The sequence below is a fragment of the Procambarus clarkii genome, chromosome 91 (genome assembly GCF_040958095.1).
Source record: "Procambarus clarkii isolate CNS0578487 chromosome 91, FALCON_Pclarkii_2.0, whole genome shotgun sequence".
Lineage (NCBI taxonomy): Eukaryota > Metazoa > Arthropoda > Malacostraca > Decapoda > Cambaridae > Procambarus > Procambarus clarkii.
The window spans coordinates 11,969,659-11,992,516 of record NC_091240.1 but is presented as its reverse complement, the minus strand read 5'-3'; the positions used below and the strand labels follow the sequence as shown (position 1 = coordinate 11,992,516).

General features: G+C 42.2%; 2 protein-coding genes across 3 annotated transcripts; both read right to left on the bottom strand.

Annotated features, from left to right (window-relative positions):
- Positions 1 to 2,096: 2,096 nt before the first annotated feature.
- Positions 2,097 to 10,016, bottom strand: LOC123774059 (uncharacterized). Its single transcript, XM_069318909.1, is given in 6 exon segments — positions 2,097 to 5,146; positions 5,899 to 5,956; positions 5,959 to 6,040; positions 7,592 to 8,543; positions 9,503 to 9,775; positions 9,835 to 10,016. Coding segments are annotated over 6 exon segments (1,797 nt in total). The 3' UTR covers positions 2,097 to 4,896.
- Positions 10,017 to 11,366: 1,350 nt separating this feature from the next.
- Positions 11,367 to 20,446, bottom strand: LOC123774060 (sperm-associated antigen 1). 2 transcript variants are annotated; one of them, XM_045768183.2, is made up of 6 exons: positions 20,371 to 20,446; positions 19,455 to 19,947; positions 18,038 to 18,150; positions 16,651 to 16,746; positions 14,952 to 15,076; positions 11,367 to 13,271 (listed from the first exon to the last, which is right to left on the bottom strand). In XM_045768183.2, exons 2-6 carry the CDS (start codon positions 19,500 to 19,502, stop codon positions 13,030 to 13,032), a joined length of 624 nt encoding a protein of 207 aa, XP_045624139.1. In that variant the 5' UTR covers positions 19,503 to 19,947; positions 20,371 to 20,446; the 3' UTR covers positions 11,367 to 13,029. The 2 variants fall into 2 exon arrangements, with proteins under 2 accessions (XP_045624139.1, XP_045624138.1); XM_045768182.2 differs by having other exon boundaries at positions 20,212 to 20,437.
- Positions 20,447 to 22,858: the final 2,412 nt, after the last annotated feature.

The window sequence follows — 22,858 nt, the reverse complement described above, 5'->3', positions numbered from 1 at the left end:
TAAGTGTTCCACGAGCACACTTGAGAACTTCGGGCAGAATCCCGTCGTCTCCTGGGGCCTTCCCTGAGGAAAGTGAATCCACTGCTTTCTCAACTTCTTCCACAGTTGGTTCAAGATCAAGTTCTTCCATGATGAGCAGGCATTCGATTGTATCCAAAGCCTCTATGCTGACTAAGTTCTCTCTGGAGTAGAGTTCGGAGTAATGTTCCACCCAGCGATTCGTCTGTTGATCACGGTCTTTAATGATCTCTCCTAGTGGCTGACTTCAGAGGAGCCGTCCTGTTTGGTGTAGGGCCTGCTGCCTGTTTGATCCCTTCGTACATGCCTCTTATGTTGCCGACAGTGGCCGCAGTCTGGATGCTGGAACAGAGTCGAAGCCAGTAATCATTAGTACAAGCGCCTCGCAGTTTGTTGAACTCTACTGCGGGCAGTACGGAGGGCCTGTAGGTTCCTTTCTGAGGGCAGGTTCTTGTAGGATGAGAGAGCTCGTCTCTTTTTCCTCTACGAGGGGTAACAGTTCCTCTGCACTGGCCTCGAACCAATCTGCTGACTTGTTCTGCCTCTTACCGAAGGTGGACATGGCAGTGTTGATAATAGTGCCCTCTGAGATGTGACCACCTCTCAATTGCGCTATCGTAGGGTGGTACAGGAAGGGCATTTACCAGCGCCGCAGTGAATTCCTGCACCTTGTGAAGGTCACGGGTCTTGTTTACGTTAATGCGTGGTCTTCCCTTCTTCTTTGCTCTGTGGGTTTTCCGGGGCTGGAACTTTACTCTGCAGACGACGAGAGAGTGGTCGGTGTCACAATTCTGCGCTCTGGAAGCTGCAGGGTCAGTTTGACGTTTCTCAGATTGCTTACGCCCCGTAAGCACCAGGTCGAGTTGGTGCCAATGCTTAGACCTGGGGTGTCTCCAGGAAACCTTATGCTGGGGCTTGGTGTCGAAGAAGGAATAGGTGATGCAGAGATCATGACGGCAGCAGAACACCAGGAGGCGCTGCCCACTCTCATTCATCTTCCCAAATCCAAACTGGCCTAGGCAGGAAGGCCAAGAGCTGTGATCAGAACCAACTCTTGCATTAAAATCTCCCAGGAGGAAGACTGGCTCTTGTTGAGGTAGTGTCTCTGAGAGTTAGGCCGAGGTCATCATAGAACTCGTCCTTCGCTTCGGTAGAGGAGGTCAGTGTTGATGTTTAACTAGTCTTATCCATGTTATAGTTTCGAGCAACTTGCAGTAGATGCTTGTCAGTAATACTGGTCTGAAATTTAGTGCCTTTCTATATCCTTTCTTATATACTGGTACGACATTTACTATCTTACAAGAGTTGGGTAAACTTTTCCTTTTCGGCTGTGGAGACATGATAACCACCTACAAAATTCTCAGGGGAATTGACAGGGTGGACAAACTCCTTCTCGCCTCACTTATTCGAGAAGGGATGTATTAGAGTTTTGTGTGTGTGTGTACTCACCTAATTGTACTCACCTAATTTTGCTTGCGGGGGTTGAGCTCTGGCTCTTTGGTCCTGCCTCTCAACTGTCAATCAACTGATGCACAGATTCCTGAGCCTACTGGGCTCTATCATATCTACATTTGAAACTGTGTATGGAGTCAGCCTCCACCATATCACTGCCTAATGCATTCCATCTGCTAACTACTCTGACACTGAAAAAGTTCTTTCTAACGTCCCTGTGGCTCATTTGGGTACTCAGTTTCCACCTGTCCCCTTGTTCGCATCCCAACCGTGTTAAACAGTTTATCTTTATCTACCCTGTCAATTCCTCTTGAGAATTTCGTAGGTAGTGCTCATGTCTCCCCTTACTCTTCTGTTTTCTAGTGTCGTGAGGTGCATTTAATGCAGCCTTTCTTCATAACTCATGCATCTTAGTTCTGGGACTTAGCCTACTGGCATATCTCTGAACTTTTTCAAGCTTCGCCTTGTGCTTGACAAGGTACGGGCTCCATGCTGGGGCCGCATACTCCAGGATTGGTCTTATGTAACACCGGTTGATGTTGTTGTAGAATAATTAGGTTGTTGTCGACTGGGGATGGTTGAAGGTTACTCGGTAGTGGGCAGGAATTGGAGTACCAAACGTCCACTGCTTTTCCTTAGTTTTATTATAAAAATATATATCTTGTACACGGGCTAGGCTCTAGAAGCTAGAGTGTGTGAGGAAAGGGTGTGTAAACGCTCCGTTACCCCAGGCTGTCTCTGAAGGTCTGAGGGCTGCAGGGCGCAGGGCTACATTCATGATCTGCTGACAACGTTGTTGATACCTATTAAGTTGTTTAGCTTAGCGCCGGCCATCATAAGAGAGTATTGGGTCACCCCATGTGTATGTCCATGGCGACTAACTTGGTGTCCAACACCGCTCGGCACGCTATCATCGGCGTCCTCGGCGATCTGCTTGACAAATTTGACAACCCTTGGACGTGTACCTAACTAACATTATATACAGGAAAACAATGATTTACCTATAGTGGCCGTAAACAAACAAGCTTATTTTTTAGCTTAGACGTCCAACACCGTCTCGGACATGCATGAATAATGAGTACAATGCTTAAATATAATCCTAAAACTAAGCTATACATGGAGCATCTTGACTAGCTAGCTAAATGTCTGCGGCAAACTGGAGGCAGGAGGTCCGGCTGCAGGTAAAGGTGGTAGCTTGTAGAGTCAGAGGACCAGAAGTTGCGCGTAGGAATTCATGATGCTCAGCCACAGTGTTACCTGTTAAGTAGGTTATAAACGGTAGACACTAATGTAGGCACAATATAATACGTGGCAATACATTGAATAAGCGACAGTTCCACTAAAATATGGAGAGCATGAACGTGGCAGGAACACGAGGACCTTCATAGTGTATAGAGACACGACAAGATCAATGAACTATGAACAAAGATACCTGAGGTGGAAGGGTCTATATACATTGAGCCGAGGGTTGCGAAAACGATTGTTGTAATCACTCTTAAATCTAGTCTAAAACTATGAATTCTTAGGTGCTAGTCCATCACGAAAGTAGTCTTCCTCTGCCACTGTATGAACAGGCAGGGAAAGGGGAGCAGATAGAACGCATCCATTGTCCCTTACAGACTGGAACACCACAGTCACACGAAGTACACACAGTACACCATGGAGACTGGCAGGCACAGTGCTTTTGCTCCTTCCTTTAGTATCCATGATGATATTCCATATGGGCCTATAGCCTTTGTCACATCCAACTCTTACAAAAGCTTCCTTACATCTCCTCTGGTAATCTCAAATTCCTCTAGTGGTGCCTTGGTTAATTATTCCTTCTCTTATCTCTGGAACTTCTCCTTGCTCTAATGTGCAGATTTCCTGGAATTTTATATTGAGTTCCTCGCACACTTCTTTGTCGTTTGTAGTGAATCTGTCTGCCCCTAATCCTCAGCTTCATTACCTGTTCCTTCACTGTTGTCTTCCTCCTAATGTGGCTGTGCAGCAATTTGGGTTCAGTCTTAGCCTTGCTTGCTATGTCGTTTTCATACTGCCCTTCTGCCTCTCTTCTCACCCTGACGTATTCATTCCTGGCTCTCTGGTAACCATTCTCTGCTCTCAAGTTACCTGTTATTTCTACAGTTTCTCCATGCTCTTTTACTTTGTTACTTAGCTAGCTTACATCTCTGATTAAACCAGTGGGTTTCTAATCTGCATTTCAGTTTTTACCTTTTGGGCCGGGATAAACTTTCCTTCTGCCTCTTTGCACTTCTGCGTGATGTATTCCATCATGTCTTGGGCCATCTTTCTCCTTAGCTCTGATTCCCATGTTATATTCGTTAGAAATTTTCTTATCTCCTCGTAATTTCCTATACAGAATGCTAGCCTTTTGCTTTCAGTTCTCTTTCTCGAGTACTTTATCCCTTCTTCGACCAGATACTCAAACGTCAGTACACTGTGATCACTCATTCCTACTGGGGCCTCGAAGTCAATTTCCCTTATGTCGGAGTCATTCAGAGTGAAGACTAGGTCGAATCTCGCTGGTTCATCGTTTCCTCTCATCCTAGTGAGTTCCCTGACATGTTGGCTTAGAAAGTTTCTTGTCCCCACCTCCACTAGTCTGGCTCTCCATGTATTCTCTCCTCCGTGCGGTTCCTTGTTCTCCCAGTCTATCCTTCCGTGATTGTAGTCTCCCATGATGAGCAGATGGGATCGTGTGTGTGTGTGTGTGTGTGTGTGTGTGAAGGTGGTGACGGGTAGGTAAGTTGGTGAACGATAGGGAAGTGATGAATGGTAGGGAAGGCGGCGAGTGGTTACCTTGAGATGATTTCGAGGCACAGCGTCCCCGCGGCCCGGTCCTCGACCAGGCGTCTCTGATCGAAGTAGTGAAAGCTTGGGAAGCCTTCTCCACCTTCGCTACCATAATGGTAAGGAAGATGGTGAAAGGTTCGGAAGATGATGAATGATGAGGAAGGGTGTAATGAGCAGGGAGGGTGGTCAAATACTGATGTAGTATCCCTAGGAATGGCCAGCATTTTATCCTTGGTGAAGTCTCGTCCACATTAAAGTTAGTATGCAAGGTTAACTATTTTCAGAACTATATGCAATTGTAGTTCTTTTTTTAATTTGTATTTATATTATATTTTATTGCTTATATCTATATATTTCTTTTTTTTTTTAATTTTCTTTCGTTAGCTAGGAAAATATGAAATGTATGTGTTGAATGTGCATCTTATTTACAAGTTGCACTTTTACAAGACATTCTTGTCTAATTGTTTTAATCAGACTGGAAATGATTCAGCAATTAAGACAAAGGATTCTTATGTGAAGATCCAAAATAATAAAGTGACTCCTAAAACGCAATGCTTACCTTTATAAGTAAGCCTTATTTTAACTGGGAATAACTGAACCCATGACAACTACCATCCCTCTTGCACGAGGCTACAGTTTAGTCTCTTGCCGGGATTTCATCCTATCTTCCCAGGTCGGCGGGAAACAATGCGTTTGTTTATTCCAAATCACTTCCATATTATTGTAAACTTTGGTTGCTGGATCATTATAATTGAGCGCTTCACATATGCGGCAATAGTGAAAGACTTGTGAGGCGAAGTATCCATGTTCATTCAGCACCCGATATCTGGAGCGCCAGTCATGGTATCTGCTGTACGCCTCGGGGTTTGAAGCCAAGAACCTGCAATACACAATAATACTTAATGCTTCATCAATCGATTTCAATGGACAGACAATTAATTTATTCTTACTGTTGAACACATGAGATCCATTTTATAGGTCCATTGATTACGTGTACCTATTTCAAGTTATAAACACTACGGACTGTTTTAATACTCGCTGAAGTTGGAGAGATTACATTTTCATACTCTGGCCCCACAACGACATTATTGGGTGACACGCATATTCAACACTCAGCCACCAATTAGGCAATGTGTTAGGTTATCCAGCAAGACTTGGTATCCACCGAGGTATTTGAGTGTCTTCATAACGAGCAAATTTTCATATATTATCATAAGTTTTGGTATGTGAACGAATATTTGCATAACTAGATTATTCTACAGCTAATCTAGAAACAAAGGTCTAGGTTGGCTGCTGTGACATGCATGGCTCCCGAGAAAATTATAGATCTAGTTTAAATAAATAAATAAATAATATATATACATATATAAAAATACATAGGGGGGGGGGTACCACCTCTGGTTGTTTGTAGAGCTCGAAGAAGACGAAATGCAGTATATATATATATATATATATATATATATATATATATATATATATATATATATATATATATATATATATATATATATATATATATAATATATATATATATATATATACTCACCTATTTGTGCTTGCGGGGGTTGAGCTCTGGCTCTTTGGTCCCGCGATTGTATGTGTGTGAATAGTGTGAAGAAGTTTGTTACTCACTGAAGGTGCTTGGCGAGGTGTTGTGGTGAATCATACTCATCGATGTGAATGAAGGAATTGGTGGCATAAGCTTTTTATAGTTTTCCACCGATGTACCCATTACCACAGGAACAGCTCCCTTCCCTAAGGCATTCCACCACACCTGATGAAACACCACATGTTAAAGTACAGAAAATGATCGCTAACATTATAGTACTGAAAATAATTGAATGTCTTTTTTCATACATGTACAAGTGATTGTACAGGGAGGGGGGGGGGGAGATATTGAAGTTGAACATACTGTTTATGCATATGAATTCGCCTCTTTCATTCCATACTATATTTTTGAGTATAAACAAAAGTAAAATTCTGCAAATCACTTAATAATCATGTTCGATCACATACTTGGAAAGGGAAGAGCTTTCTTGCCTATATCTGATAGATCTTGCATGTTATACTAGTCGTGTGTAAATCCCAAGCTGTCTGCCTGCCTGTGATGACTGATCACAGTCATCACAGCGCATTATATAAACATCTGAACTTTCTACAGTAATTTTATCTAGTATGCTCAAACTTTCCCTGTGACATTTATTAATTGCCAATATTTTTTTTATCAAATATACAATTACGTTATGATTTTTATAAATTATTATGGAGAGTTAAAGTATATTAGTTCTACTGCAGTGTGTTCAATAAATTAAACATACCTATAGATAAACTGATATCAACTCCAGACCTTAAAACTACAATCAATTCATCCTTAATTATAATGGTAAAAATAAATCCAATATACTTGCCTAGTTTTAAAAATAGATGTACATGAAAAGTTTATATATAATCTTCCTAAGCCTAAACTCGCGACTGACGAGTTACAGACCATATCATAAATATTCCAGCCCATCCTCACTTCTAGATAGTACCTCTAGTAAGGACGTAGACCACCGTACATATATTGACACAATGGACAATTAAAGTAGAATTTGGTACAATTGAATTTGGACTAACCGGAAAGGTTTTGAATTTATGTTGCTAATAGAATCTAACCTAACCATCCTAAGCCTAATGCACGTTATCTGAAGCCTAATATAGTACATTGATTGTAACCATGATATATATGTACTTCCGCCTACAGTTTAGACCTATTGTCTTATGTATGACCCTCTGTCCTGCGTGACAGTGGATACCAGCATTATCCTCACTTTAATAAGACTTAATCGAACTCCTCAGATTAGGCAAAATTTTAATTAATTTTGTCAATAAAGATGTTAATAATAAAATAACTTATATAGTACACTATATGTGCTATACTAGCCTTAGGAATATTTAAGTTTGGTTTTGAGCTTTATTTTTTTTACTGTAAAGTGAAAGTACTTCAATTCTCCTGCAGGCGATGAGTCACAATAACGTGACTAAAGTATGTTGACCAGACCACACACTAGAAGGTGAAGGGACGACGACGTTTCGGTCCGTCCTGGACCATTCTCAATCGACTTGAGGACCGAAACGTCGCCGTCCCTTCACCTTCTAATGTGGTCAGGTCAACTTAATTCTCCTATCTATCTGGAGAATATGTCATTATATGTACAATGTTCCACATAGTTGCAAAAAGTACTATCTACAGAGGAGGATGGGTTGATTTACAAATACTGAATACAGCTTCAAAAATAGTTGAATGATGTTATTGTAAAAGTGACAGAAATATAGACATGCTTACCTTCTCTGTTAAATAATCACGACAATCCCCATTTTCAAATGCTAAATAAAATTTGTAGTCATTAAGAGCTTCGCAGTCCTTAGTGAAATGTCCCGGACACTTCAGGTTGCCACAGCCTCCATATGCATCTACTTCCATGTGCTTCTTCAGTTCTCTCACATATGTCCATCTTCTATTTATACCCCCACAGTTTGATCCTAGTATTGCTACAGTTTTTGGCTTTAGTTTGAAATAATCAACGTATTGATATGAGGCAGCCTCGTCTGGAGACATCTCCACTGTTCTACCGTACGGTACTGGGACATCACTGTCCATCCTGTAGCTCATTGACCAATTGAAGTAACCATTGTAATTTGCCATATTATTATCTTTAGCCACCATAAAGGTGTTGTATGGCGTCTCATCTGTTAACCAGATCCATCTTTGACTTATTTTGGTTCGGTTTGGGAAGGTGTGAGGTCCTTCCGTGCGATGGAGATGGATCAAAATGGCATCTGCTGTCTTTGCTGCCTCGTCTTCGTAAGTAAGCCTGCAGTTGTGAGTAGAACATGTACGAAAGGGGTCTTTATTTGCTTCACCATACTCTTTGAGTAAGCGTCTTTCAACTTTAGGACCAGTTTTCCAGAACAAAATCGTAAATGTTTTATTTTTCACTGTACCTATCATTTCACTTAAATAAAGTCTTCTTCCCAAAGCAGATAAGCTCTGAATTTCATCTTCACTTAAATTTCTCCAGTTGTGACGACTTTCCCAAGAGATATTGTCAACACTTCCACTTTCTGTAATGTTCCCATTATTACTATCATCATGCAGGGAGCTCCTCTGTATAAATGAACGTAGCAGAAGACTAGCAGCAAGCAGGAAGCAGCAGAAGTGCAGCACATGCAGACAGCGCAGACGCCAAGTGCGCACCACTCTGCGTGCGATCATTCTAAACCCATGCATCACTACCCTAAGTGAACAAATATTTACACTATAATATGTATATGATTAATTATAAATAACAGTATATTAGCGTATGTTCTCTGGAATAGGATAACAAATAATAGATTTTAATTTTATTCATCTTATCTAAACAGATATATGTTATATCTTAACAGATATAGGCTATATCTTCAAAATCTAAACAGGGAAAGTAATAGTAGGAATTTCAACGCTAAAAAATAGTACTTAGGTGTCTAGTATTTTTTAGGGATATGAGTAAGGTTTTAATATCTTGTATGAGGTTGAAATTTGTTAAGGTTCTTATGACTGATTTTTGCTTAATAATAAGTCTTAAGCAATAACCCATCCTCCTTAAGTTATAGTACTTTTTTGTAAGTATGTGGTCGAAAGTACCAATATGCGCTAATGGAGCCCTAATAAGCCTCTTTTTGTACTATTTTTATAGAATCAGAAAAAAAATAGATACATACCAAACTTAAACATTCCTAGGCCTAGTATACAATATATATATATATATATATATATATATATATATATATATATATATATATATATATATATATATATATATACTATATTGTATTGACTTTTTTTGGATTCTGTATCAATATTGTATATCCTAAGAAGGGGAGTTAGAATTCTTACTCAGGAGCAAGCTCTAAGCCACACTGACCTGACAGAACTTGGAAGGTGAGACAGACTAAGAGCTGGGATATGCGGACAGACTAAGAACTGAATTATGAGGACATGCTATGAGCACGAGTGAGGGAACGGTGTTAAACCACTAGGAACATTGGGAATCGAACTCGGACTCACCAAAAAAAGCTATACCGAACAGTTCAAACATATCATCATACTAGCTTAGCGTTTATACTTGTAAATATCCCCTTCACTTTAGAATGGACTGTACTGAAAGTGAGTACATAATGAATAATACACAATTTACCACACTTAGGTCACACTCACCGTGCGCCACCTCCCACCGCGAACACCATCAGGTGCTGACTGACTCGCGACGCAGCTTCCCGCGACACCCCCGCCTGCGGAAAAAGAACGTACCGCTGACTGCGCGGAACGACGCTCGTATATGCTGACTGCACGGAACGACGCTCGTATATGCTGACTGCACGGAACGACGCTCGTATATGCTGACTGCACGGAACGACGCTCGTATATGCTGACTGCACGGAACGACGCTCGTATATGCTGACTGCACGGAACGACGCTCGTATATGCTGACTGCACGGAACGACGCTCGTATATGCTGACTGCACGGAACGACGCTCTTATATGCTGACTGCACGGAACGACGCTCGTATATGCTGACTGCACGGAACGACGCTCGTATATGCTGACTGCACGGAACGACGCTCTTATATGCTGACTGCACAGAACGACGCTCGTATATGCTGACTGCGCGGAACGACGCTCTTATATGCTGACTGCACGGAACGATGCTCGTATATGTTGACTGCGCCATTCAGCAACCTTCAACCGGTGATATATATATATATATATATATATATATATATATATATATATATATATATATATATATATATATATATATATATATATATATATATATATATATATATATATATATATATATATATATATATATATATATATATATATACTTTTTTTTTATTTTTACTCCTAATAGTTGGGAGCTGTGATGATCCATCTGCAAGATTCACCCATTACTATAGGATAGTCAGCTTGAATTAATTCAAATAATCGCTATGCAAATAAAATAATAAACCATTACTTGGAATAAAAAATAAATATAGACCGAATATTTCGGTCCCAAGTCAGGCGGGAGCCTCTCCATACCATTTCCCATTTCCAACCATCGTCAGGCAGCAACAGGTTCATACCATTGTTCTGACCGTGGTGAGAAAGTGTCACCAAAATAGCGGATTCGAGTATATCTGGAGTGTGAGAGTTATTGCAGCCTCGTCCAGTGAGTCCCTGACGGTAATCTGGCTTTACAGGTGTGGTGCTCTACAGGTGTGGTGCTATACAAGTGTGGTGTTATACAGGTGTAGAGGGCGCGTGTCGCTTATTATCTGCATCAGCAGTTGGTGCAGTACTGTATGCGTGACTCACCAGGACCACATGTGTGCCTCACTGCTGCCACGTTACTGTCCAATCACTGTGTGGGGTCACGTCACTGGGTGGGCCACGTCACTGTGTGGGGCCACGTCACTGTGTGGGGTCCACGTCACTATGTGAAACCACGTCACTGTGTGGGACCACGTCACTTCTATTTGAGCCACGCCATAGTAAGGGTCACGTCACAGAGTAGACCGCATTAGGGTGTAGTTTGCGTCACAGAGAGGATGTCTGGAAGACGGATATGGACGACAAAGTCCCCTCAAGAATTACACATGGGATAGTAACTATAATGACATAATATACAAGAGATAGCTCCTGTAAGATGTATACTGAGATAGATTTCATGATGACGCGAGATGTATAGAATCTGCCCGTCCTCTCGAGCGTCACACGTCACAAAATGGTACAATAAATTGCCCAAACTTACTCTAATCTAGGACCCATGGACAGAAAACGCGACATCACGTCAATTTTTTGAGAGCCTAGTATGATTTTTTAGCATATCATTGTTAGGCTTCGTGGGATTTATACGTCAAGTGCGATATACTATTCTAGCTCTTATACATAAGAAAATTTGGATAAGACATAGTAGTTGTCATCCTAAAAAGAGATGTAGGTGTAAGAAAGTATACACACCATATAGAAGGTATATATATATATAAGGTATATAAAAGGTATAGGTGTAAGAAGGTATAGAGATACACACGGCTATAGGATAGTCACAGTTTAATGTGTTTAATCCAACAAATTTTACATCAGAGCGAGTCATAATATATTCACCCTTAACATAGGTGAATATAAAGAACATTTTAACGGTTGGTCTACATCATGCACTGTACGCAACATCTGTGTAAACACTCTATGCAAATAAAGGGACCTAGTCAATGGAACTCACTCCCTAACGTATTGAAAAGCTGTCCAACTTTTACCTTATTCAAAAACAAAAATTACCTATTTTCATCTTCATAGTTTCTTACCTAGTGCTCTAAACTCGCATTGTGTCTTGTTCTACCCAATCCCCCAATATATATGTACCTAAGCCATACAACTTTATCATTGTAATCATTGCTGTAATCTTATATATGCTATCAAATGGCTTTATTGTGCCTACTAATCTTTGTCAAATTATCAATCAAGTTATCAGTGCTATCAATCAAAGCTATCAATGTGCTGTAATCTATATAAATATCAATGTAATATATTAATCTCTCTCAAATTTTTCCTACAGTGTACCTGTTAACATTTTATAAATTTTGCAAGAATTTACCTTCTTAATATTATCTATTAGATGAAGGACCTGCCCGAAACGCTGTGCGTACTAGTGTCTTTACAAGAATGTAAACACATCATACTCTCACAGACCCAAAGTACCTTCTTGTATATATATAAGTAAAATAAATAAATAAATAAATCTGTGTTTATGCCAGTAATGATACATGCTGTATTGTTGACTTACATGTGCCTAATACGTAGATACGTGTATAGGTTTTATTACAATAATTGTACATCTATAATTGTCGCCACACTTAGCAACAAAAGTTCAGCCTAAAACAGCCATTGCAGACGATGAGTCACAATAACGTGGCTGAAGAAATGATGACCAAACTCTAGCTCAGAAGATGGAGAAGCGACGACGTTTCGGTCCGTCCCCGACCATTATTCAGGATGGATCCATTATCCTGGACCATTATTATTATTATCATCATCACACGACTTGATAATGGTCCAGGAGGGACTGAAACTTTGTGGCTTCTCCACCTTCTGAACTGTGGTTTAGTTATTATAAAAGATCCATTGTTTAACTTTGGTCGCTGTAAACTGCACAAGACAAATGTCATACTTATTTAAATATATGAGATATATTTTTAGTTGTGGAATTCCAAAAGCATCGTAAGGAATATTTTGTTCTTATTTTGATAAATTAGAAAAATTCTTATAATTTCGACCTCAAAACGGTATAGGGGAAACCAACATTGCTTATTTAGCTTATATTTTTAGGCTCAGGACAGGTGAATAAGTTACTTGTCCACTTGTGTGGCCTGCATTTGTAGTATTACAATAGTAAAAAAACGAACTTTTTGGGTACAAGTTTATTTTTGTACGTTCAACCAACAGTTGTTGTAAATACTCGTATTTTGTGAGGATGGTTTGAGAGCAAAGAGAGGAGCAACTATATCAGTTTGCTTTACAGACTAAACCCCCTATCGGCGGTTAGTTCGCAGAGGCCAAACTCCAAGTGGACCACCTTGTTCTGGTACTGGTGCAGACATTACACAGTAGAACAAGTTGCACATATACGAAATCTTACTCTAAATATCACGGCATCAGGGAACCCTCAGGAGGTTACCAACGGAATGATTCCAGCGATGCAGCTACGATATCTCCTGGACCAGAGGTTCCCCAACTCTGGGCCGTTCTTGAAGGGCCGCTAGGCCCCGGAGGGCATCTGTATTTAGGGGGTCGCTAGCCAAAACCTTCTGGTAGCACAGCGACGCCTGCAGGTTGTCGCCTGCCTGGTAGTGAAGTCGCCCTTGAGTCAGAAGGTTCTCCACGTGGACGGTGGAGAGCGCTGCTGTCTTCATACTGGCCTCCCCGCCGCCCACAGCCGCACCTTCTGCAACACAACCCAGCCTCCTGTTTACACACTAGTTTTTGTAACATAGTTCAAAGATTGCCGTTCTAAACAATTAGATAGTAGAACTTTGTACTGTTCACTTTATAGAGTCGGAAAATGAAGCTAAAAAAAACAAACTTAAATGTTCCTAGGTCTAGTATAGCGCACATATGTATTATATTAGGCCTCAGATATCATGCGTTAGGCCTAGTAAGGCTAGGTTAGGTTTGTTTAGTTTGTCTTTGCAACACAAGTAGAAAATAGTTTTCCGGTTTGTCCAACTCAATAGTGCCGATTTCTACTTTCTAGTTGCGATGTACGTCAGTATATATACTATGGTCTTCATCGTTACTGTAAGTACTACCACAACAGAAGGATGGGCTGCTATAACAACACAACCATTACTGAACACTAACCCCGTGCACCTCTGAACCCGTTCTGGAATGATCAAACTTTACATTACTGATGAGTGAGGATGTTCTGCTGATGCTCCAGACTAAACTTACAGGCACCTGTGGTGTACAGATAGGTAAGGTAATTATCAGGAGAAAGCACTAAGCCAGTACGACTATCGTATCAAACTAGAAGGATGGTATTTTAGCAGTTTTGTAAGATATCGGCCCTTGAAGCCCAATCCTTTGGATTTGGATAACCTAACCAATAACGAAATCTGTGTATTAGACCAGGAAACATGCAGAAATAATTACTAAGGCAGGAAAATAACGAGGTGCCACTAGTGTTGTCAATTTCAGGGTACAACACTATGACACACTTGTCTTTTTAATATTTCTCACAACTCTGAACTGCCTTACTTAACAAATCCTAAATAGTCTTTTATAACCTTAGGTCACCTAACCAAGCAGAACCCAACACAAACCTTGCTAGGATTGTCGACACGGTTAACATATTTTCGTACGTATTTGCCACGAAGTTTCAAAATGCTTCATCTGTATATACTTTGTCACAACTATCACAGGCTATACGTAGAGTAAAAAAAAAATGATGCTTGGCTGCTAGGATTTACGAAATAAATATGTCAGCTGTGTCGATAACACCAATAATGCTTACGTCACACTTACGATCAGGCCGCACAGGACCCAGAGCCGACATATCTCATCAAGCTGAAGCGCTGAACTTACCACCACCAAAGAAAACAAAAGTTAAGAGAGAGTGCGCAGTCTGCAGCCATCAACCAGAATAAGTCAATATAACATCGCCACTCCTCTTGCTAATTTAATATTCCATAAATATAAATTGTAATACATAAACCCTCACCTTAATTATTGACCTCATCCATCCACTTTATTGTCCCTTCATAAGCACTACTCTTGCGTATATCTCTCTTGAGCTGATATAACCCCTTACAGGCGAAGCGTTTAGTTTATCTCAGTTTCTCTACACTGTTGGTAGCATTTTGCGCGCTTAATTACCATATAAGAAATAGTAAGGGGCCAAGTAAGTAATTATCAAAAGAAGGCACCTAGCCGGGAAGGCTATGTAACACAGTAAGAGGACAAAGAATGAAACTGCAAAACCCAGCTTGTTGCCCCATATTATTCTAGCATCTTTCTTGTCCACTCTTTGTCTTCAATCCACCAGCAATTGGGGATAAAGGGTAAGCTTTTGATCTTTGATCTTAAGGGGGGGAGCTTGTATTAGACTAGTAATCAGCAGCATTACCTGTTGTCACAGAGCCCCTGACGGGAGGGAGAGGAGCCCTGATAAACTGTAGCCTAATGAGTTCCTCCTCCTGCGCTCTGATCTCACTCGCCCACGCCGCCATCTCTGCCTCCAGGGACGCTAACCTGCTCATAGACGGGCAAGGGAATTATCGGAGGAAAGCGCCAAGCCATTACATTTGGAAGGGATCAGGATAAGGATTTAGGAAGGGAGTGGTGTGGGGAGAGGAATAGTTCCCAACCACTTGGACGACCTGCATGAAGCTAGACCGTCACTCTACCGTCCAGCCCAAGTGGTTGGGCAACGCACCGTATCAACACACTCAAGGAATATGCAACAGTTAAGAATACTGAAAACTAGACTATGATATTCTCTTTGTGTCAGTTAACAACATCATGTGGCTATTCATCCAGCATCAATATCATTTACCTCCAACACGCCACATGTGCCTACAACACTTTAGCAACACCAATTATATTAACATTTCCTTCCATGCCAGTAGAGCGCCTGAAGAGGTCACCTCTTACATTATAGCTCACGATACGAATTTGTTTCTCTCATCACCTATAGTGATCTACCTATATACTTCACCAATTGATCTACCTATATACATCACCAATTGATCTACCTATATACATCACCTATAATGATCTACCTATATACATCACCAATTGATCTACCTATATGCATCTCCAAGTGAAGGTGTGGACATGTGTAGGTCTGAGAGAGTGAAGGTGTGGGCGTGTGTAGGTCTGAGAAAGTGAAGGTGTGGGCGTGTGTAGGTCTGAGAGAGTGAAGGTGTGGGCGTGTGTAGGTCTGAGAGAGTGGTGTTGTTGGAAATTACTAACACCTAGTACGTTAAGAGATAATTCTTGTACTAGGCATTATAATTTACTAAGACTACTAACACTTAGTGTAGTGCTATTGAGTTCATTTAATTAAGGCGTAGAAGCGTCTCATCATCCCTAGAAATTATGGCCGTGGTGAAGCTGAGCGTTCTTCATCGCTCTATTTCTATAGCATCCGACTACTAAGGAGCTCCCGATCGATCCCACAGCTTCCATCATTTACGAACGCCACGTTCGGCAGACATAAGTACCATAGACTTATTTAGTTGGCCAATTTTTACGAGTTCTGTTACGTGGTATGCCGTGACGACGTACGATAACAACATAACCTACGAGAGTGGACGTTCAAACTTATTCATATTTCTTGGTTTATTGCATTAATTGAAGGTTTGGGGTAGAAATTAAATGTAATTCGCCTTTCAGCGTGGATTTATGGGCAAGAGAGACGATATTCCGCCAGCACGATCACGTGTCCTTAGTGGTCGCCTGCTCGGACCAGTTGGCCGTGACGTAGTTGCTGGATACGTTACTATCATCTCTAACAGCTAAGCTGTTTCCGTATTATTTTTGGAGTTAGAACTTTTGATTATTCTTCTGATTTAATATTTTATACACATGTATATGCATATTATATAAATTTACTCTCCCAAAAATTGTGTAGGGAGACGGCTCGAGAATTATTATTAATTTACAGTTCATTTAGTATGATTTATTTAATTTCATTTTGCATTTAATAAAAGAGATCCATAGGTACTGGTTCTCTAATTCTTCAATATTAAGATTGGTCTTGCGAAACATTTAACATTATTATTTACTATAACTAGATGTGGCAGGGTAATGTAGGCACTCACTGTTGTGAGGAGAGGTGCTGCGGGCGCACGGGTTGACTGGTGGGGTGCAGGACACGGCTCCCGGGGTGCACCGTGGCTAGACGCTGCTCCGTGTACCTGGGGGCCAGACACGGAGCTCGCAGGCACATTATCTTTCCACAACAGGTTAATGTAGACAAATATTGCTCACTCAACAGGTGGAAACACTGGGGAAAGATAAACAAATGTCAGAAGTCAGGGAAGCGCTACACAACCTGTCTTCATCTACCTGTCCCGGGTAGATGAGGACAGGGCCCCTCCTCCTCACCTGGGTAGATGAGGGACAGGGCCCCCCCTCCTCCTCACCTGGGTAGATGAGGACAGGGCCCCTTCCTGCTCACCTCGGTAGATGACAGGGGGCCCCTCCTCACCTGGGTAGATGAGGACAGGGCCCCTCCTCACTTGGGTAGATAAGGACAGGGGCCCCTCCTCACCTGGGTAGATGAGGACAGGGGGCCCCTCCTCACCTGGATAGATGAGGACAGGGGGCCCCTCACCTGGGTAGATGAGGACAGGGGCCCCTCCTCACCTGGGTAGATGAGGACAGAGGCCCCTCCTCACCTGGGTAGATGAGGACAGGGCCCCTCCTCACCTGGGTAGATGAGGACAGGGGCCCCTCCTCACCTGGGTAGATGAGGACAGGGGCCCCTCCTCACCTGGGTAGATGAGGACAGGGGCCCCTCCTCACCTGGGTAGATGAGGACAGGGGCCCCTCCTCACCTGGGTAGATGAGGACAGGGACCCCTTCTCACCTGTGTAGATGAGGACAGGGGCCCCTCCTCACCAGGGTAGATGAGGACAGTGGCCCCTCCTCACCTGGGTAGATGAGAACAGGGGCCCCTCCTCACCAGGGTAAATGAGGACAGGGCCCCTCCTCACCTGGGTAGATGAGGACAGGGGCCCCTCCTCACCTGGGTAGATGAGGACAGGGGCCCCTCCTCACCTGGGTAGATGAGGACAGGGGCCCCTCCTCACCTGGGTAGATGAGGACAGGGGCCCCTCCTCACCTGGGTAGATGAGGACAGGGGCCCCTCCTCACCTGGATAGATGAGGACAGGGGCCCCTCCTCACCTGGGTAGATGAGGACAGGGGCCCCTCCTCACCTGGGTAGATGAGGACAGGGGCCCCTCCTCACCTGGGTAGATGAGGACAGGGCTCCTCCTCACCTGGGTAGATGAGGATAAGACCCCTGCTCACCTGAGAAGATGAGGATAAGACCCCTCCTGCTCACCTAAGAAGATGAGGACAGGGCCCCCTCCTGCTCACCTGAGAAGATGAGGATAAGACCCCTCCTGCTCACCTGAGAAGATGAGGATAAGACCCCCTCCTGCTCACCTGGGAAGATGAGAATAAGACCCCTCCTGCTCACCTGAGAAGATGAGGATAAGATCCCTCCTCGCCAGATCGTAGCACTCTTAGGATGCTCTCCAAGGTGCGGGGGTCTTGACACTCCTCCACGTACTGGTAGTCCAGCGTCTCCACCTGCCGCCACACCAACACCAGTCATGTCGCGGGAACATGTTTCCACTCCACCTCGTTATACGTCCATGATTCATGACATTATTCATCACTCATGATTGAAAATAAGGTTGAAATATACCTTTAAGCATTCCTAAATAAGTTTAGGAACTTGCATACTTAAAGTTTTTTTTTTTTTTTTTTTTTTTTTTTTTTTTTTTTTTTTTTTTGAGATATATACAAGAGTTGTTACATTCATGTACAGCCACTAGTACGCGTAGCGTTTCGGGCAGGTCCCTGGAATACGATCCCCTGCCGCGAAGAATCGTTTTTTTCATCCAAGTACACATTTTACTGTTGCGTTAAACAGAGGCTACAGTTAAGGAATTGCGCCCAGTAAATCCTCCCCGGCCAGGATACGAACCCATGACATAGCGCTCGCGGAACGCCAGGCGAGTGTCTTACCACTACACCACGGAGACTGCTAACTGTTTTAACCAAACAAAATATATGCCATCAATTTAATCAACTGAATTACTTATACCACAGATCCACCGTAAGCCTAACTACTTCAACATTAACCAGGATCATGTGGTAAAAGTAACTTACTAATCGGCAAAGGCAGCTGTATATATTACATCAGGTATGAACAGAGCTTTACGGGCTATTCATGCCCATGCCACCTCTTGGGTGGCTTAATCTCTTATCAATCACTCAAAAGAGGTGATGTGATTTATACTGTCGACTAGACAGTGAAAGTTTATCCTGCATTCTCATTGGTCGTCTGAGGCAACAAGTTCGGTATAAACTGGCAGTTCTGTCTTGGTCTTTTTGATGGTACGACATATCTAAGTGTAAGTTTGTTGTTGACAATTGGATGAGTGTTTCGTGTAAAGTGCTTATGTTATGTCTGATATTCGTCACTGTAACTGTCGATTATTTTAGTGTTGCTGGTAAGAATATGTCTGGTGATAGATGTTGTGTAGCGAAATATTGAGATCTTTCATAGAGTCTTGCATCACCATCATCAGGTGATGATGACGCAGCATCTCTCTCTCTCCTGCCTTGAGATATATGTGGTCGTCTTGCCTATATATTGAGATCGTTTGGGACGACAGTCTCCTACCGACAAATGAGAATGCAGGGTAACGTTCCTGGTTACCTTCAACAAGGTAACCATATTTCTTCTTCATGGTATACTACTGCGTCTGTTGATTAGTTGATTTATTGCGTATATGTACATATGAGGTGACCGTGCCAGCCGAGTATGAGCCGTCAAGAAGCCCTGGTAGCATGCTAGGTCGTGTGGTTGGCAGCATCATACTCACAGAGAGGTCGTAGCGTCTCAGGAGGGACGACACTCTCTCCTGAGACATGGTCCCTTGTCGTTATCGCCAGGTTGTGAAGGCTGTGATGCGCCTCTCTCCTCTTGCACGCTTGCCACCTCTTGATGTCTTTACTAAAATTCACTAATTTCACTTCCTTTAGTTGGGAACGTCGTCAGAAGATGCGCAACGTATCTTAACTGTCTGGGCTGCAACTGGCAACATATGATACCAGTTGGTTACTTTGGAATGTTGTGCGTGTTAGTAGTGATGAAAGGCTTTACTCTGTCTTCTCCTTGGCGTGGTGATGGTGGTCGCTGCAGTAGACTTGGTCTTGAGGCTGGAGGTTAGTATAGTGTGAGGGCTGTGGCTGGTGCAGCGTGCCTGGGAGGGGCTCGAGCCTGGCCACCCTGCGTATGACCCACGTCGCCACCACCGAGCAGTATACCAATATTATGGGAATAAACACGACCCAACCAGGCATCATGCCCACCTCCTGCACAAAGAAAAGAACAGGTACACAACTTGATAATGAATCAGGACGGACCGAAGCGTCACCAATGTGTTTACTTTCAGGTTTATGGGTTATATATGGTTTATATGTATATATATATACACATATGGTTATACATGTATATATTATGGGTATATATATATATATATATATATATATAAAGTCCACTACGGGCTCACCGTAGCCCGTGCTACTTGGACCTTTTTGTTCAGAGTCGCTGAATCTACAAAACATCATAATAAGTACCTATTTTCCATATGCCTCATAAGAGGCATCCACCTCTTGACTTGTTAAACGCTCCTCTTGACTCACTATAAGCGCTCCACTCCTTAACTCACTAAACACTTCGCCTCTTGACTCACTAAGCCCCTCCCCCACACACTCTTGATTCGCAAAGAGTCTGACCTCTTGGGGAGAAAGCACATGATACTGGTGACGGGCGAGGGAAGAGTCCGGCCACGGTGCTTGTGACTGGTGTTACAACTAGTAAACACAGGACGCGCACCACGTCCAAGTCCCTGTCAACGGCTCGGGATTCTGCTTCATTATGCATACTATCCATCGCTCCTTTTTTATGGAACATATAGACACAAGGATTTGTTTAAGATCTTTCAAGAGATTTATACACAATTAACGTATTTTAGGTATGCGAAGGCATTATTATATAATGATATAATGCCCTTAGAGTAACCCTCGCATGCATGTTTGCATGTTACCATGGCAACGAAGACACGCCCAGAACGGCCTCTTATTCAAGAGTTTGCTGGTGATCTGTCATAAATATATTGATGTGAAAACAGCTGTTAACTTGCTTAGCTAAATGAATTGTGGGGTTCAGTCCCTGAGCCCATTATGTGCCTCTGTAACCCTTACCACTACCGCCCACAAGCTGGGTATGAGGTGCATAATAAATGAACTAAACTAAACAAACTGCACAAATATTGCCAGCCAGTTGTCCCATTATATTATATCGTAACCAGCCGCGGCTCACACGATGATTATTGGCCACAATGAACCGCTTAATTAAACAGCATAAACAAAATTTTGAAGTACTGAGGTTCACAACAATATTGGCACCAGAGCTAAAGAGGGGACAGCTGTGAGGATAGGCTAATGGAACTAATTCTCACAAACCTATAAGACAGAAGAAACAAAAGGGATATAATCACAACATACAAGATTCTAGGGAAATAGACAAAGTGGACAAGGGCAGCCTCTTCAAATTGAGAGAAAGTAGGACAAGAGAATACATGCGGACGGTAGAAAACAAATTATCCGAAGGGGATGTAAGGAAATACTCGTATAGGTAGTCAACTAGTGAAACTGGTTTCACTAGTTGATACCAGTTGTTTGTTAATAAATCCTCAGATCAAATTAATCTAAGAATTAACAATATCCAAATTAGTAACAAAGTAGATGGCATATTCCTTGGTGTTCTCATCGATAAGAAGCTGAATATCCAGGGACACATTCAACATTCAGCAAAAATAGTCTCTAAAACAGTTGGCATTCTTTCCAAGATCAGATATTATGTACCTCGCCCTGCCCTTGTAACGCTCTATTACTTTTGCATCTATCCTTATCTCAAATATGGTAACTGTGCTTGGGGTTCTACTACCCAAAATCATCTACGGCCTCTAATTAGCCAACACAAATCTGCTATTATAACAATAACAAACTCTGTCCCCCAGACAGCACTTAGCCCCCTACTTAAATCTTTATAAAACTCTGAACTGTAATGCCAATCCTGGCCTTAAACGCTTCCTAGAATGCTGCAACAGAACCCATGGTGCCTTCCCAATCATGTCAAAGACTGTTACTCTCTCAACTAATTTAAAAGAAAATCTAAGCACTACCTAATAAACTCCATGTAACCTACCTTACCTCCTAAATGTCAACCTATCTTGTTATTTTCAAACATTATTGATTATTGAGCAACTTGTCTAAGTGCTGATATCTGCCATGTATTACCTTACAGAAAACTGCAATCTTCTGTTTATTTAGTTAAAGTTCCTTCTGGTGTTCTGTTGCAATTTCTGCTATTCTATCCATCAGGAAATTATTATCATTATCTTTTTATTTTTTAATTCAATATATGCTTTTGATCTCAATTAGTATTAAGTTTTAGTCAAAAAAAATTTCCCACACCTTGCCCGAAACGCTGTGCGTATTAGAGGCTTCAGGCATTGTATGTACAGCTCTATCTATTAATCCGACATTATGTTTGTAACTTATTTTCAACGTGTGTACCTTTACCTGAATAAATATCTTCTCTAAACGCACTGAAAGGTGTGGAAGTCACCTCCATCTACAACTTTAAGAGCAAGAAAAGACATTGAACGTCAGAATATATAAGTGTAACGCAAGAGATATACTGTAAGAAGGCAAGTAGGCGGGCACAAAGAGCTAGAGCTCACTCCCCCCGTAGACACGGATAGATAAGTCTTCAGCCAACCCCAGGTGACATTCTCCATTATTCTGACATTTACTCCTCGTGGTTACGCTCTCCGTTTGTCGATCCATTTTCTTCATTTTGCTCCTTATTTCAGCGTTGTTCTAATACCCAAAGCTTCCCGGTCGGCCGAGCGGACAGCACACTGGACTTGTGATCCTGTGTTCCCGGGTTCGATACCTGGCGCCGGCGAGAAACAATGGGCAGAGTTTCTTTCACCCTATGCCCCTGTTACCTAGCAGTAAAATAGGTACCTGGGTGTTAGTCAGCTGTCACGGGCTGCTTCCTGGGGGTGGAGGCCTGGTCGAGGACCGGGCCGCGGGGACACTAAAAAGCCCCGAAATCATCTCAAGATAAGATATTATGGTTACACTTTCACATATCGGGGACATTAAGCCTATTAGGATGATCGAGGACTCCCCCCCCCAGGTCAACTTTCCT